The sequence below is a fragment of the Chrysoperla carnea genome, chromosome 4 (assembly GCF_905475395.1).
Source record: "Chrysoperla carnea chromosome 4, inChrCarn1.1, whole genome shotgun sequence".
NCBI classification, from domain to species: domain Eukaryota; kingdom Metazoa; phylum Arthropoda; class Insecta; order Neuroptera; family Chrysopidae; genus Chrysoperla; species Chrysoperla carnea.
In genome coordinates, this window is record NC_058340.1 from 32,239,724 (window position 1) to 32,255,428 (window position 15,705).

At 29.9% G+C, this 15,705-nt stretch overlaps 1 protein-coding gene across 3 annotated transcripts in view; it reads left to right on the forward strand.

Annotated features, from left to right (window-relative positions):
- The window catches only part of LOC123299077 (transient receptor potential cation channel trpm), a 160,910-nt gene that overhangs the window by 142,392 nt on the left and 2,813 nt on the right, over positions 1-15,705 (forward strand). For 2 of the 3 annotated variants that reach the window (XM_044881285.1, XM_044881286.1), the window contains exons 6-16: positions 175-311; positions 586-742; positions 808-955; positions 6,270-6,715; positions 7,895-8,081; positions 8,145-8,334; positions 8,455-8,822; positions 13,244-13,444; positions 14,168-14,516; positions 14,906-15,051; positions 15,116-15,337. In XM_044881285.1, coding sequence (XP_044737220.1) covers positions 175-311; positions 586-742; positions 808-955; positions 6,270-6,715; positions 7,895-8,081; positions 8,145-8,334; positions 8,455-8,822; positions 13,244-13,444; positions 14,168-14,516; positions 14,906-15,051; positions 15,116-15,337 — 2,551 coding nt within the window. Of the gene's footprint in view, positions 1-174; positions 312-585; positions 743-807; positions 956-6,269; positions 6,716-7,894; positions 8,082-8,144; positions 8,335-8,454; positions 8,823-11,558; positions 11,622-13,243; positions 13,445-14,167; positions 14,517-14,905; positions 15,052-15,115; positions 15,338-15,705 lie in introns of all 3 variants that reach the window. The other variant, XM_044881284.1, reaches the window with a different exon arrangement.

Consider the following 15,705-nt stretch of genomic DNA (forward strand, 5'->3'; position numbering starts at 1 on the left):
TTTTCTTCTCAATTTTTAGTTTTAATGTGGATTTAAAAAATATTTTTTGGTCCTGTAGATTTAAATAGGAACATTTAAAAATATCAAACTTTCAAGAACGAATCGTGATTTCTATAAGCCACGAATATTCGTGTTTCGATTAAGCCACAATTTGAAACGTGTTTATTATTACAGATCAAAATATGCAGTATTAAATAATAGGCATGCTTATTTCTTGTTAGTGGATAATGGCACTGGAGGACGCTATGGTGCCGAAATTATTTTACGTCGAAAGTTAGAAAAATATATATCAAATCAGAAATTACATCCATGTAAGTACAATTGATTTTTATACCGATTATAGAAAGCAGCAAAGGCAATATAATGCTTAGTCTATATAAAACTAAAAAGTCAATGATAATTTGCAAACATCGAAGATCCTTTTTCTGTTCTTGGACAGAGTTACAAATAATGCAAAGCGTAAGGGTGGGTTTCGGTTCAAGCCCCTTTAAGTAACTAACTAACATCTCTCACAAAAAGGTATCACCAGAAGTCTAGTTCTTAAGTCTAGTTCTAATTCTTTTTTCACATGATCCTCATTTTCAGATACTCATAGTAGTACCCCAGTGGTATGTTTAGTCATCGAAGGGGGTACAAATACAATTAGAGCTGTGCTAGAATATGTAACGGATACACCTCCTGTGCCAGTTGTTGTGTGTGATGGCTCAGGACGGGCTGCGGATTTAATCGCTTTTACACACAAGTATGTAACTTGACTTTTATGTACCGATCTTTATATCTCTAATTTTTAAATTTGTTCTATTATAGATACGCTTCCGAAACTGGGGAACAAAATGTATTAGAATCAATGAAAGACTATTTAATAAATACAATACAAAGGACATTTGAAGTTGGTTTAGAGCAAGCTGAATGTTTATATAGTGAATTATTACAATGTACGAGAAATAAAAAATTGGTAAGTAATAAATAGTTTTTTATATTTTTAAACATAATATTTATAATTTAACTTGTATTTTCATTAAAAAAACAACTGGTGTTAACATTTAACTTAATGCTTATTTTAAGTAGAAATAAAATTTAATGTTTTGTCTCTAATTTTCTGAATAAATCATATCAGCTTGGAGAGGGAAATATTAACTTTTTATAAGCGTTTATTTGTTAATAACACAGGTCTGAAAAAAAATTTATTGTCAGCTGCATGAGATATTTTTACTAAATTATATTTTTTATAATGTGCTGATTTCAGAAGTGATGGCCATTTTTTTCTATCACGTAAGTTTTTTTTGCAAAATCAAACACAAAAAAATGGTAAGCATAGTGACATCCCATCTTCCTTGGTACCGTGTCTCGATATCGCGGACATCCTGGTGAAACCGCTCCCCCTGTTCTTCACTGTAAGCTCCCAGGTTTTCAGGAAAATATTCTATGTGGGAGTGTAAAAAATGGACCTTCAGGCTTATTTTGCAACCTTGAGCTTCGTATGCTTTGTAGTCAGAATCCTTATTATTTCCCAAAAACTTTCGCACTACATCCTTGAACGATACCCAAGCTTCTATTTCCTTCTTAATCGTACTTTTCACAGAGAGGGAGTCAGTTAAAAGCCTTCTTATGTCGGAGCCAGTGAAAACTCCCTCTTTCAATTTTGCTTCTGACAGCTTCGGGAATTTTGTACATAGATATTTAAAACAGTCTCCATCATTTTGCAGTGATTTCACAAATTGTTTCATCAACCCCAATTTGATATGGAGAGGTGGCAACAAAACTTTTTCTGGCGGCACCAAAGTAGTATTGATAACATTTTTCTTCCCAGGTTTTAAAGTTTCTCGGGGTGTCTAATCACTTTTAGTCCAGTGCTGTTTTCTGACTCTACTATCCCATAAGCTTAAGAAGCATGGGTATTTAGTATATCCTGCCTACTCACCCAAAAGCATCGTGAGTATTTTGAAGTCCCCACAAACCATCCATTGATGGTCCTGATATTTGATTTTTCCAGGGTAATGGCCAAATTGTTATAATTAGTTTTCTTCCATATGGACAGAATAACCCATTGGAAGCGAAACTAATTTATTTTTATTGTGCAATAATACAACTTTAAGACTAGTTTTATATAATATTACTATAAAATACTATATAATACTACTTTAAGACTAGTTTATGTTACTAATATCTATGAAAACCTATGTGATAGAATGTTTTGAATAGTTTTCCTGTTTTTGGGAGGTCAAAATCTATAAAAAAATGTAAAAAAATCCTATGCAGTTTTTTAGTCGCAGACCTGTGTAATTTTATACTTTAACTTTTCATACTCTTACCTTTTAGTTTGCTTACTGAGACTAAACCTGTTTACTTGAGAAAAATACTGAAATCTGGTTCATTTCGTGGTTGAACCGAAGGGCTAAAAATTACTCTTCGTATACGACTTTGGACCCAATCACAAAAATTATTCGCCCAATCGTCATATGAATGCGAATTTTGAATATTTTTTAGTAAAATTATTCTAAAAAATGATTTTTAACCAAATCGGACTCAAACAAATCTTCACGATTTCTTGCAAACTTAAAGAGTAGTTTCCCTTTTAGAAAATCGAAAATAGGATAATTTTGACATAAAAATACAATATTTGGGTTCAATATGTGTAGTTTTTACAAAATAACGTAAAATTTTGAACGAAAGAATAACACTTTAAATTAGAAAGTAGATCCTCATAAAAAACTAACAATTTTTGTTCATAACTTCTTTTCGAAAATCGTTAGTTTTCGAAAGTAATGTGACTTTAAAATATATCATAATTGCATTGAATCGAAAGAAAATATTCTTTTAGTTTATCAATAATTGTAGGTCAAAGTCATGGACACATGTGAATATCGTCTATTGCCCTTGACAACTTTTGGCTAAAGCCTTTTCCGTAGTTAGCGTGTTTCGTACGATTAAATGCAATAATGACATATTTTTAAGTCGCATTTCCTCCAAAAGCTGACGATTTTAGTTTTTTTATGAGGATCAACTTTCTAATTTATAAGTGCAATTCTATCTCTTACCGTTTAGGATCAAAATTGACTATTAAAGAACCCCAAAGTACTAAATCCAATCTGATGTCAGAACATGATGTCCGTCATCAAACTCTGCAACTTTTGTTACAGTTATTTTTTGATACCCTGTACACCTTTGAAAATTTTAAAATAAATGATCTAAGCTGTACACCTATTCGCTCCGAGCGTGAATTTCGTTTCCATGACAACGATACACTACTTTAATTATAGAATTAATGGATGCATATATAATTGTGTGGATTGCATTGAAAACTTACATTTAAAATTTAATATTCTTGTTTCACAAATTTAAATAAATAATTACGATAATTAACATTTGAAAAATAATATTTGTACAATTTGATTTCTTATTTTCACAATTTTTAATGCATTAAGTTTAATTAATTAGTGTTTTTCAATCATTTTAATTTGACAGTTTCTATATCATTAACATGTAAATAATTGCAAATTAGTCATAACAGCCCACTTTATCTCCAAAATTTTTCACTTAAAGCGCTGGCATCGATTTTATTATCCCTACCATGACTACGCACACAACGAATAGAAATAATTAACAGTATATTTGTTAATTCACACAAAATAATTAACATTACGCATAATTTACTCAAAGTCTTTCAAAATCATTATTCACCATATATAAAATTCAATTTCTATAATATCATTTAAAAAAATCATTTTAACTCATTAATCTGTTTATGTTTTTTATTTATTTTCTGTAAATTCTCTCATATTTTTCACATTTTTGTTCATTTCCTCCTACAGTTTGCTTTTGTATTTCCATTTCAGCACAAGAAGACTCCTATATTGGGACACAAAACGTTTCATCATTACATATTTTAAACTATTCTATATTACAAGGTAACTTCTTCAAGACCTCTATCACTTCAATTCTCTCTTTTTTCGGGATATTTTTTTTTAAACCATCATAATAGTAACGACTTTGACTAAATTATTGCTCAATTCTAAGTCTGGACATCTGGAGTGGTTTTCGAGTTACGGGCGATTAAAGCTACGAATATATTATAAATTTCGTATATGACTAGGAAAAAGGCTTTCTGTGGAATTTTTTCAAACTGCCCCCAAAATGTTCTTCAGATCTTTTTAATCAGAAACCCTCCCGACTGAAAAACTTTTCAACGGGTAGTTTTCGAGCTACGGGCGATCAAAGCTACACGTATATCATATTTACAGTACCTATATGACTAGTAAAATGGCTTTCTGTGAAACTTTTTCAATCGCCCCCGAAAATGTTTTTCGGATCGTTCTGATCAAAAGCTCTCACGACCACAAAATTTTTTAACGAGTAGTTTTCGAGCTAAGGGCTATTATCTATAATGTTTGTGTAGCTTTAATCACCCGTAGCTCCAAAACTATTCGTTAAAAATTTTTGTGGACGTGTGAAATTTGGATCAGAATGATCCAGTAAACATATTAGGGTGGGTTTGAAAAAGTTTCCCAGAAAGCCATTTTCCTATCTAATATTGCAGGGTCCTTTCCAATTAGAACATGATCTGACAATCTTAAAACATTTTACCAATTATAGGTATCACTTACTCGTTTCATCAATTGAGACGTTCAAAGACTTATAATTAGACCATGTTTATTCAATAAATTATATATTGTCAAAGTCAAAGTTGGTACTAATTTTTCATTGAAAGAAAGTCTTATCCACGGAAACTTTAAAATTTAATATTCCAAATCTAACATTTTCCGTCATCTACATATATTCAACATTTTTTATGAAATTTGCTCTGATTACTGCTACAAAAGTCGTTTACCGATCTTTAAAATGACACATTTCACATTTTCAAACTTCAATAGGTAGTTATTGTTTAAGAGTAGGACGATTTTTTATGACGAAATAAATAAAAGAAGAATGATTGCTGAATTTTGCGCTCTTTCTGTCTTGTGATGAATACATATACTATTTATTTATGCATAAACTATTTGTATTGATCTTCATAGAGTAATCAAAATTTGTATCTATTATAAAGGAAAACAGGTCTAAGAATTCAGCATTTTGACAATAAAAATAGTGATTTATTTTATAAACCAATTCTCAGAAAGTTTCAAATCAAAGTTTTATATCTGTTTATTAAATATATTAACTTACGTATGTCGCAGCTTACTAGTTAATTAGCAGTTCAGTTAAAGGTCTAGCCTTTTTACTAAACGGCGCCGTTCAATAAGTGGCCTGAATGATATTCAGCTGACTAGAAATATCTAGAAATTGTTTATTTTCATAATTTTAAATATAACATATTTTTCTCAATAACAAAGTACACATGTAAGTAACTAAAATATTTTTTGTTAACAAGTTAAATCTCCATGACATTCGCAAAGAACTTTGTTTCTAAAACACATCTATTATTGCGACATTGATTCACAGAAAATGGACTCTCTCAAAGAAAATGAATGGGCGTTCTGAAATTTCCTCACTATAGTTTGTATTGAATACTGAAATACTTGCCGCAAAAACTTTTTTAATCGTACAGTACTTATTTCTAACTTTTTGTCACTACACTATTCCATTGTACTTTTCTGCGTAAACGCAATCAAACTGTGAGAAATATCAACATATTGACAGTGTGTGAGATTCCAGGTGGTAGAATTCCATTTGCCTTGCTGTTTGATTGAATGGCTGAATATCGTTCAAGTCATCAGTTTAACGACGCCGCTTATAAAAAGGATTGCCTATTAATATTTAACGGCTAATTAAGCTAGTTAGCTTTGTCTGAAGGGAAGGTTTTCATAAATTTAAAAACAAATATCGCGCTTTAATAATAGGCATGTAAATTTGTTATATTCCTTTTGCCTTCTACCAGGACTCACTTTAGGAGAAAAAAATGAATTTGAGGTGAATTTCCGCTTGCTATGATATCACTTCAATCATAATAGTAATTGGAGTGATGCATCTACAATTTCATTAATCTGCTTTTAAAATGAGCACGCCTAGATGCCAAAAAAGATAACAAAGTTACATGTCTGCAAATAGTGTCACGTTTTTATTTTTCCGGAGTGTATTTGGTAAATATTATAGAAATAATTAGAATTAAATTTCCAAATACAACAAAATGGTATTAGAAATATTTTCTGACAAATGGCTTTTTAGTTTTTAGTACACAATAAATATTAAAGCTTTATTGAAATTCGCGTAGCTAAAAAAATTTGATTTCAGAGACAAATATATTTATTTTGTGATTATTACATTTTTTTTAGATAACAATCTTCAGGATATCAGAACGTTCCGAAGATACATGTCAAGAACTGGATCAAACGATATTAACAGCATTATTTAAATCACAACATCTATCACCATCAGAACAATTAAGTTTAGCATTAACATGGAATCGTGTTGATATTGCACGCTCTGAAATATTTATATACGGACAAGAATGGCCAGCTGGAGCATTAGATGAAGCAATGATGCAAGCATTAGAACATGATCGTATCGATTTTGTTAAATTATTATTAGAGAATGGTGTTAGTATGAAAAAATTTTTAACAATACCTCGATTAGAAGAGCTTTACAATACAAAACAGGGACCTAGCAATACATTAGGATATATACTTAGAGATGTTCGACCCCATATACCAAGAGGATACATGTATACGTTACATGATATTGGATTGGTTATTAATAAATTAATGGGTGGTGCATATAGGTAATCCTTTTTTTTAATTCGTCCATTCTTGCTTAAGGTAGTGGAACCAAGGTTGGCCCGAGTTTTATCATAGCCCACATTTAAAAAGTTTTATCATAGCCCACATTTTAATTCGTGGGCATACTTAAAAACTATCACAAACAAAAAGGCAACCCCACTCCTTGACACAAATACACCGCCATTTTAACTTATAAACTTCGAATGTGTAAAGTTTATAAAATTTGTATTGCCAGTGAATATGTAATTATTTTACTCATGACAATTTTTTGAAAAAATTTAATTTAGAGAATTTATGGCGTTTTGAAGTTAAGTGGGCCTTATATGATTCCATTACCTTATTATAAAATTTATTGTAGTGTCGTTCATAAATAAATTTCGATTTTTGCCCCAATTTCTTAAATCAGTTTTTTGTATTTTTAAAATACGTATTTTCGACTACTAAGTAGTCATCATCAGTAAGAATTAGCTAGTGATTACTCTTATTATGAATGTTACTCTTTGCTAATTTGGTGCAGTCCGCAATAGAGAAAGGATATCGGTTTATAGTGTAACTTATTGTATGAAATCATTTTGAAAACTATTTTTGTCTCAAAAAAAATAAATGTTTACAATAAGATAAAATTAAAATTTATAATAAATGAAAATTTGGACATAGCAATAGCTTTTGTGAGCAACCTCAAAGCTTAAAACTTTAAATAGAATTTCATTCAAACTGGATACCCGAAAATCTATTACCGACCTTCCTTCTCAATCAATTTACCTTAAAATAGGAGACTATACTAATTCAAAATTGTACTATAAATTTAATCTCAAACGGCAAAATTGCGGTTCCTTAGCAGATTAAATTTTTAATTTGGATATATCTTCCCTTCACTTTCAATATGATTTGAGCTTCGATTAACGTGACTCAGGCTAAGTTAGGCTGGATTAATAAAGGATCAATTGTGCGATTCTAAGTCCGGGACCTTAATGTGCCAATGAAACTTCAGTGTATATTGATGTCCCTTGGTGATGCTCCCTTCAGTCAAAATTAGTTTTAAAATAATGTATATCAAGACGTTAATTATACCCAAGTCTACAAAAGTAATACCCAAAGTTTTCAATCTCTAATATTACAAACACTCTTTATATTTTTTTAATAGTGCGACATTTTATTTTAAAATTTTCTTCTATTTTTAGAGCTTATTATACTAGACGAAAATTTCGACCAATTTACGCAAAAGTAATGAATAAATCGCCTCATGTTCATCGGAATTCAGCATCTTTTATACGTTATTATTACGGTAACACCTTAAGTGTATTAGCCGAAGCACTGCCGGCAACAAAAAACATGGCACTTTTTGATTACCCATTTAATGAACTATTAGTAAGTATTCAAGAGAAGTATTTTATCTAAACTTTTTATTAATATCCATTTAAAAATGTTTAGATTTGGGCTGTACTTACAAAACGTCAACAAATGGCATTGTTAATGTGGCAACATGGAGAAGAAGCCTTAGCGAAATCTTTAGTGGCATGTAAATTATACAAAGCAATGGCACATGAAGCTGCTGAAGATGATTTAGAAACTGAAATTTATGAAGAATTACGAAATTATGGAAAAGAATTTGATTCAATTGGTAATAGTTTTTAACCTAATTTTTTATAGTTAAATCAATCTCATGCTAGACTATATACCTCCTCTCCCCAGAGAAAGTATTTTATGAGCCTTTTGTTCAAATATAATGTTATTTTTTCAGCTTTAGAATTATTAGATTTTTGTTATCGACAAGATGATGACCAAACCCAACAACTATTAACATGTGAATTACAAAATTGGTCAGGACAAACATGCTTAAGTTTAGCCGTAGCAGCAAATCATCGTGCATTATTAGCACACCCATGTTCACAAATAATTTTGGCTGATTTATGGATGGGTGGTTTACGTACACGAAAAAATACAAATATTAAAGTAATTCTTGGTTTATTTTTTCCAATATATATTTACAAACTTGAGTTTAAATCAAAAGAAGAATTACAATTGATGCCACAAACGGAAGAGGAACATTTAGAAAATGAGAGTTTAGATGATGATGCGAAACAAGATGACAAGCCATTGGATGGAGAGGTATTATTTTTGATTATATTTTATAATAATATGTTTTTTTAATTTAAAACTAGCAAAACAATAGGCAACTTATTTAGTACATAAACCCGAACTTTTTTTATTTATTTAACTGGAAGTAAATTAAGTTATTTTTTATAATCGTAGACTGTCTTCTCTCTTAACTTTCTTTTTTTCTTTTCGAAATGCTGGCGATACGAAACGCTATATCTTTCAGAAATTGAGTATGAAAAGAGGCGGTAATTGCATAAACCTACAATTGTTTTACGATAAAAAATAAGGTCTTTGCATAATTTTGAAATAATATTTGGCGAATGTTAACCCGTTTTATTTGTAACTGTCTAAAAGCATACGAGGTACGGTATGCTAACTGTCTAAAAGCATCCGAGGTACGGTATAGAATGCTAGGATCCGAAAACATAATGAGAGAGGTCCTATTTGGAAATTCGTAAGCCTTCTGCGTTACCAAAGACCGCGATACAATCGTATAGTTTATTTTTTACTTGTAGCATAATTTATCACATGAAAGTATTCATTTCTTAATATCATGAGTGACAGTTTAAAAAGAGAAGAGAGGTCTAAGTGTTATAGGGACAAGATTTTGTTATCCTTGCATTTTATGCAATGAATATTTCACGAATATATAAGTTTCACAACTTTCTAAATTTCTTCAATTATTTAAATTTACAGACCAGAAATGATTGGCAAATGTATCTTTCATAATTTTACTTAATTTATTTCCAAGTGCAAAAATTGTCTGTACGAAGCGAATTTAACTTATTAAAAACCAATTGAAATCAGTTTTACGCTTCGCATAAACATAAAACGATTTTTTTTGTTTTGATTTCCTTAACTAATAGATGGAAAATAGCTAGTCATACACGAACACTTTTTTTTTTATTTAGAAAATAAGAGAAGAATGTGGCAGAATTGGTGTACAATTAAAGCCTGAATAAAGTTGTAATTAATATTTATAATAGGTTTTTGTCCACTAAGAATAAATCGTATGGATAAGAGTTTCTAATAATTAATCATGATATGTAGATAACAAAACACAAAATTATTTTTTGTAAAAATTAAAGATAATTATTATTTAAAAAAAATAAATTCACAAAAATTAGGCATTCAGTCACGTGACAGCAAACACCAATCAGAAATTGTTACGTCACGCCATGCGAAACGCTATTAATGTTGCTTACATTTTAATAGAACGAAGTAGGTTACTTGATATTTTGCCATACTCAAAAAATATTACAACTGCTTACAACTTTCATATACAATAATGATTGTTTAGCATGTCGTGATGTCATTCAAGACGCCATGACACTCTACATTGTTTTCGAAGTAAATTTGAATTGTTGTTTGAAAATGCCAAATATTTTTTGGTGTAAATCAAATATTAATGTAACGTATAAACCAATTTTCAAATTTAGGACAAAAGCCTATTTTAAGATTTACAAAAAATTATTTTCTCAGGTACATATTGCATACATTTTGTACAAATAGTTCTGTAAATCATTTCTAATAAGGCATCAATGAGTGTGAGAGAGTACACATACATTGAGAAATGTGTATAAGAAAGAAAGAGTAGGTTAGCTAGCTGTATTAAGAGTGGGTGGATAAATACAAACACATTATTTATTTATTTATTTATTTATTTATTTATTATACACACTTTTATTGAATATAATGCTTCTCGTACTCATTAATGCCTTATTAGAAATGATTTACAGAACATTGTATAAATTAAACCAGTGAATATCAATATGTTCAACAATGAAAGCTTACACACTTTTTTGCAGTGTTAACAACCAAAAGAGTATCCCTGTATGGCTAACTAATTTAGAAATAAATTAATTTCATTTACTAATATTATCTACGTGTACTTTAGACCGTTACTATAGGTATACATGGAGCACTTGTAGACTGCAGTCGCAACATATATACTCAAAGACATAAAATATTACGATTAATTCATTTTTTGAAGTCAATAATACTTTTCATCTCTCTCTACTCATCACTAATTTTACTTCATGATATGTAGATTTCATTTTAACGACTCCTTAATCGCGTAGTGTAACGGCGTAGTGTATACTCCTGCCTTCAGAAGACGCGTTGCATTCAGCGAGGGCAATGAGGACAAACAAGCCTAGTTGCTAAGAATTCGATTGCAAAATCCTCAATCGTTTATCATTATTACATTTTTATTATCTATAATGAATCAAAATTTGAAAAAAGTATTCAAAAAACTTCAGAAGTATTATATACATATAATACTGCTGGAACTCTTTTTAAGATCAAACCGACAGCGACTCTTTCGCTAATTCCATCGACAAATATTCTAACCGTTTATTTCCCTTATATTATATATATACGCAATGTGCACCATTTTCAAGATTGAAAATAATCTCAATATCAAATAAGATCCTAGGGCCATTTGTTGCAATATATTTTCACAAAACGATCCATGACAGATAATTAATACTTTTTAAACTCCATTCAAGTTTTCAAAATTGTCCTCAAAGAATTATGTCGCTGAGTATATTATTGTATTCTAGATACAATATCTTTGTAAATCGTTTTTAAATGCATGATTTTAGTAGATTTATTTATGTACGTAGTCAAAAACCGTTCACAATGTTCTTTTCCAAAATCGAAATCAGCAAGAAGTTATTTGATACATTCCAATATTATTTAATTGTTTTTTTGATCGCGGCTCTAATTGATGTTTATTTATAGACTACAAAACGTACACGGAGCATGAGTATTCGAAGTAAATCCTCAAGTCAACAAGGTTTCAAGGTAGTTTAATAGATTCTTTTTTTTTTTTAATTTTTTTTTTTTTTTTTGTTCTTGTCGAATCATGTGCTTTGAATGTTTGAATGTTCCTTTCGCTTTGTATATTTTGTGATTATTGCATTTTTAACACATAAATTTGGTAATTAAATGGTGTCAGGTAATATAGTAAGTATACAACAAGAATCGGCTACACTAAATCCTGTTTCCGTATATTTTAGACTACATGACGCAAACCTGAGGCGGATTAAGAAGTTTTATGTTCATAAGCAGTTTTAAAAATTAGCGCCCCTGGTATCAAAAAAATATATAATAAATGCCTTTTTTAGTCCTTTAATTTCAAGTTATTTATTTTTTAGAACCTATAAAACCATGTTGGTTACTCGGGGCAGTTCTCCGGCTTTAGCTATCGTTTTTAAATAAGAGCGTACATTGTCTATAATTACTACATACACTGTCTATAATTACTAGATATACTGTCACTCTGAAAGTTTCCTCGCTAGATGATGGAGAAGTAATATTGTAATATCATATATTGTGAGCTTTCTCTTCCGTATTCTTTTTGTGCTCTTTTGATATTCTTTGACTATTGAAAGTTCCAAGACTTGCTGTTCATTTTTTTTAATTTCCTCTAAAAATTATATGAATTAGTCATACATTTGAATAACTGTAGGTACGAATGTCAATATAAACGGACTGTAATTTTCTGCAGACTTACTTACACAATTAATTTTATGTTTGTTTAAAATTTTTCACACCCGCAACCTTTGTAATCTCGCGCCTGTAGGCACGTTCCTACTTTGGCTTATGGATAATCCGCCTCTGATTGCAACAACATGATAATAATAGGATGGTAAAAGATATTCATTTCATCGTCGTGTACTCAGCTAAAAACAGGACTTGGTGTTATAAATTCTTGTATTATAATATTTATGAAATAAGCTTTATCTATCAACTTCTATGTAATTCTATACTGTTTGATTTCGTTTCGCGTATTTAACTTAAATTATAACAATTTTGAATCATGAGAATAAACCCTAATATTATTAGGTTTACATAAAAACTCCGAGTTGGTAACGAATTTATTAATATTTTGAACATTTTTTGACTATTTTGAATAAAATTAAATTTTTTTGCACGTGTATCTTGTAAGATATTTGTTTAAGACGAATTAGCTTAGAGAAAAAATTTGTATACAAATAATAAATACGGTATTTCCAATTAATTCTGAAATTAAAAACTTCGATTTTTTTATTGTAAGTTATTCATAGACCTGCACACGTTGTTATTGAATAATATAATTTAATCTAAATATATATGAAAAATTTTATGGATAATTAATTATGGAGCTGTTCATTTAAGCATAATCGTTGCAACAGGGAGGAAGCTCTCATGAAGGAAAAGAATAATTTATCATTAAAATTTTCTTAATATATTTAGAAACTTTTGTATTATAATTCAAATAATTATTTCTAACATTAATTTAAAAGCCATCAAGTAATTAAAAATTTCCGTTAAACATTCTTTAATCTGTGTTGAGATCTATTAGCGTTGCCATGTTCTTGTTTAAAACTTAAAATTTAAAATTTACAATTTCAATATATTCTATTTAAAAATCCTTTTTATAGGCATTAATTGGTGATAATTTTTCAACACGAGAGACTGTAGTCCACGAGAATGGTAAAGTGATGCCTGATTGTGACGAATATAAAGAATATTTACACATTCCATTAGATTATTATGAAATTAAACAAAATAGACCATTACGACTAAAGAAAAAATTATATGAATTTTATACGGCACCAATTACTAAATTTTGGGCAAATGCAGTAAGTATTCAATTTGTATTTTATTATAATTGAAACTACAAGTTACTTCAAGCGGATTCTCCGATGTGGATACGATGGGCATGCCACACTTTCATATTAAAACACCCACTTGCAGTTTCTAGGCAACGTTATAAATAAATACCGACTTTGGATAGAAAAATGGAAAAGAGAGTGTTAAAACGATTACGCCATACCAAAGTCACTAGCTCAGCTCATTGAGGCATGTGCTTAAAATTTATACCCTAATATAAATATATCCCGGCCATCATAGCTACCGCAGAAAGATTGTTTCCTACTCTTCGTAGAGTAAAATCTTTGTTCCGCTTAAGGGTACAGGAAAGATTATCCAGATTAGTTCTCTTAAATATACACAAAGGGATTAGAGGATTTGCATCCCATATCAATACGCCACGGTATATCATATTTGGTTCAAATGAATCGAGCTTATTATAATAAGTATTATTTTTTAACACGCTCTGCTCCCATATATAACGAAAACATGTTTCAAAGTTAACAAATAAAATTCATAGTTCTGAAGCACTGATAAAATTCAGGAGTTCTGAAGCACTGATAGTACAAGCGAAAAACAAAATCAATCGAGTAAAAATAAATTTAAATGAATTTAGCACCCAAAAAAGTTTTCCTGGCTTAGGTTTTAAGGATGTAATGTTAAAATATTAAAATTAACTCATAGTAAAAAGTTATCATATTCTTTTGTTTTAGATTGCGTATGTGTTTTTCTTAATGATATTCAGTTATACCGTACTAGTGAAAATGGAACCAGAACCGTCATGGCAAGAATTATTTTCAATTGCTTACATCAGTACTTTAGGTTGTGAAAAAATTCGTGAAATTGTATCATCCGAACCAGTTGCAGTTAGTCATAAATTTGCTGTTTGGGCATGGAATATGTGGAATCCTTGTGACGCAGCAGCGATTATATTTTTTCTTATCGGTTTATCGTTACGTTTAAAACCATCTACAATGGATGTCGGTCGTGTTATATATTGTGTTGATAGTATTTATTGGTATTTGCGAATATTGAATATTTTAGGCGTAAATAAATATTTAGGTGAGAAATATTTTTTGAATTTGTTTTTTCTATTTTTATTTTATCCCAATTATTTAACAGAACCTTATTCCGAGTAGAATCTTGAATAAAGTCATTCACTATTTCAACGCGACTGCATTAGGACTAACTTCATCATTTACTAAATTTTTGCGACCGTATTTTTAACTTACTTAATAAATATTAAATTATCATTTGGCACATGAATACACAATTTGTCCGGTTTTTTTACCAAAACCAACGATAAGTAGAAAAATAACTTATTAAAGCATTTAAAGGCGTTTTTTTAATGATTTATTAACTCTATAGAATCTAATTGAGACACTTTTCAAAAATGGGTGTAATACCTTATTTTACTAAATAATTAAATTTAATATTTAATATTGTTTTAGGTCCTTTGGTAACAATGATGGGAAAAATGGTTAAAAACATGATTTATTTTGTGGTACTTTTGGCGGTAGTTTTAATGAGCTTTGGAGTATCTAGACAAGCAATATTATTTCCAAACAGTGAACCTGGATGGTATTTAGCGAAAGAGGTATAACTATTTTACAATATGTGAAATAATCGTATTGTTAAAAAATTTGAATTTTGTAATATAGATTTTCTATCAACCATACTTCATGTTGTACGGAGAAGTGTTCGCCGATAGTATTGATCCTCCATGCGGCGAACAAGCAGGAATGGAGCCATGTCAAACTGGACGTTGGATAACACCAACCGTAATGTCTACATATTTATTGGTTGCTAATATACTTCTAATCAATTTGCTGATAGCTGTGTTTAACAATATTTTCAATGAAGTCAATGCAGTTTCACATCAGGTAATTAATATACTTTGCTTTAACACCATGATACGCCTGTCTTGAAGGGTTTGATATTTGATCTTTTGAAGGGTTTGTAGATTAGATAAATTAGAAAATTAAAAACTGGACCCCCGTTTCACTCGACCCCCGTTTCAGATTAACTTTTTCCAAGTTGATGAAGGGATGTGAGTGAAATAAGAGGATGTTTAAATTTTAACTTTATTCTTGTTAAATGCAGTAAAATACAATAATCGAAAGAAAATAACTTTGTAACTTTTTTGTTTACAAAATCGTTCATAAAAGATTCAGACACATTGACGAACTAAGACAGTTTTGACTGACAGAATACGTCGAAAAAAGCAATAATACCTATTATCATTGACGTT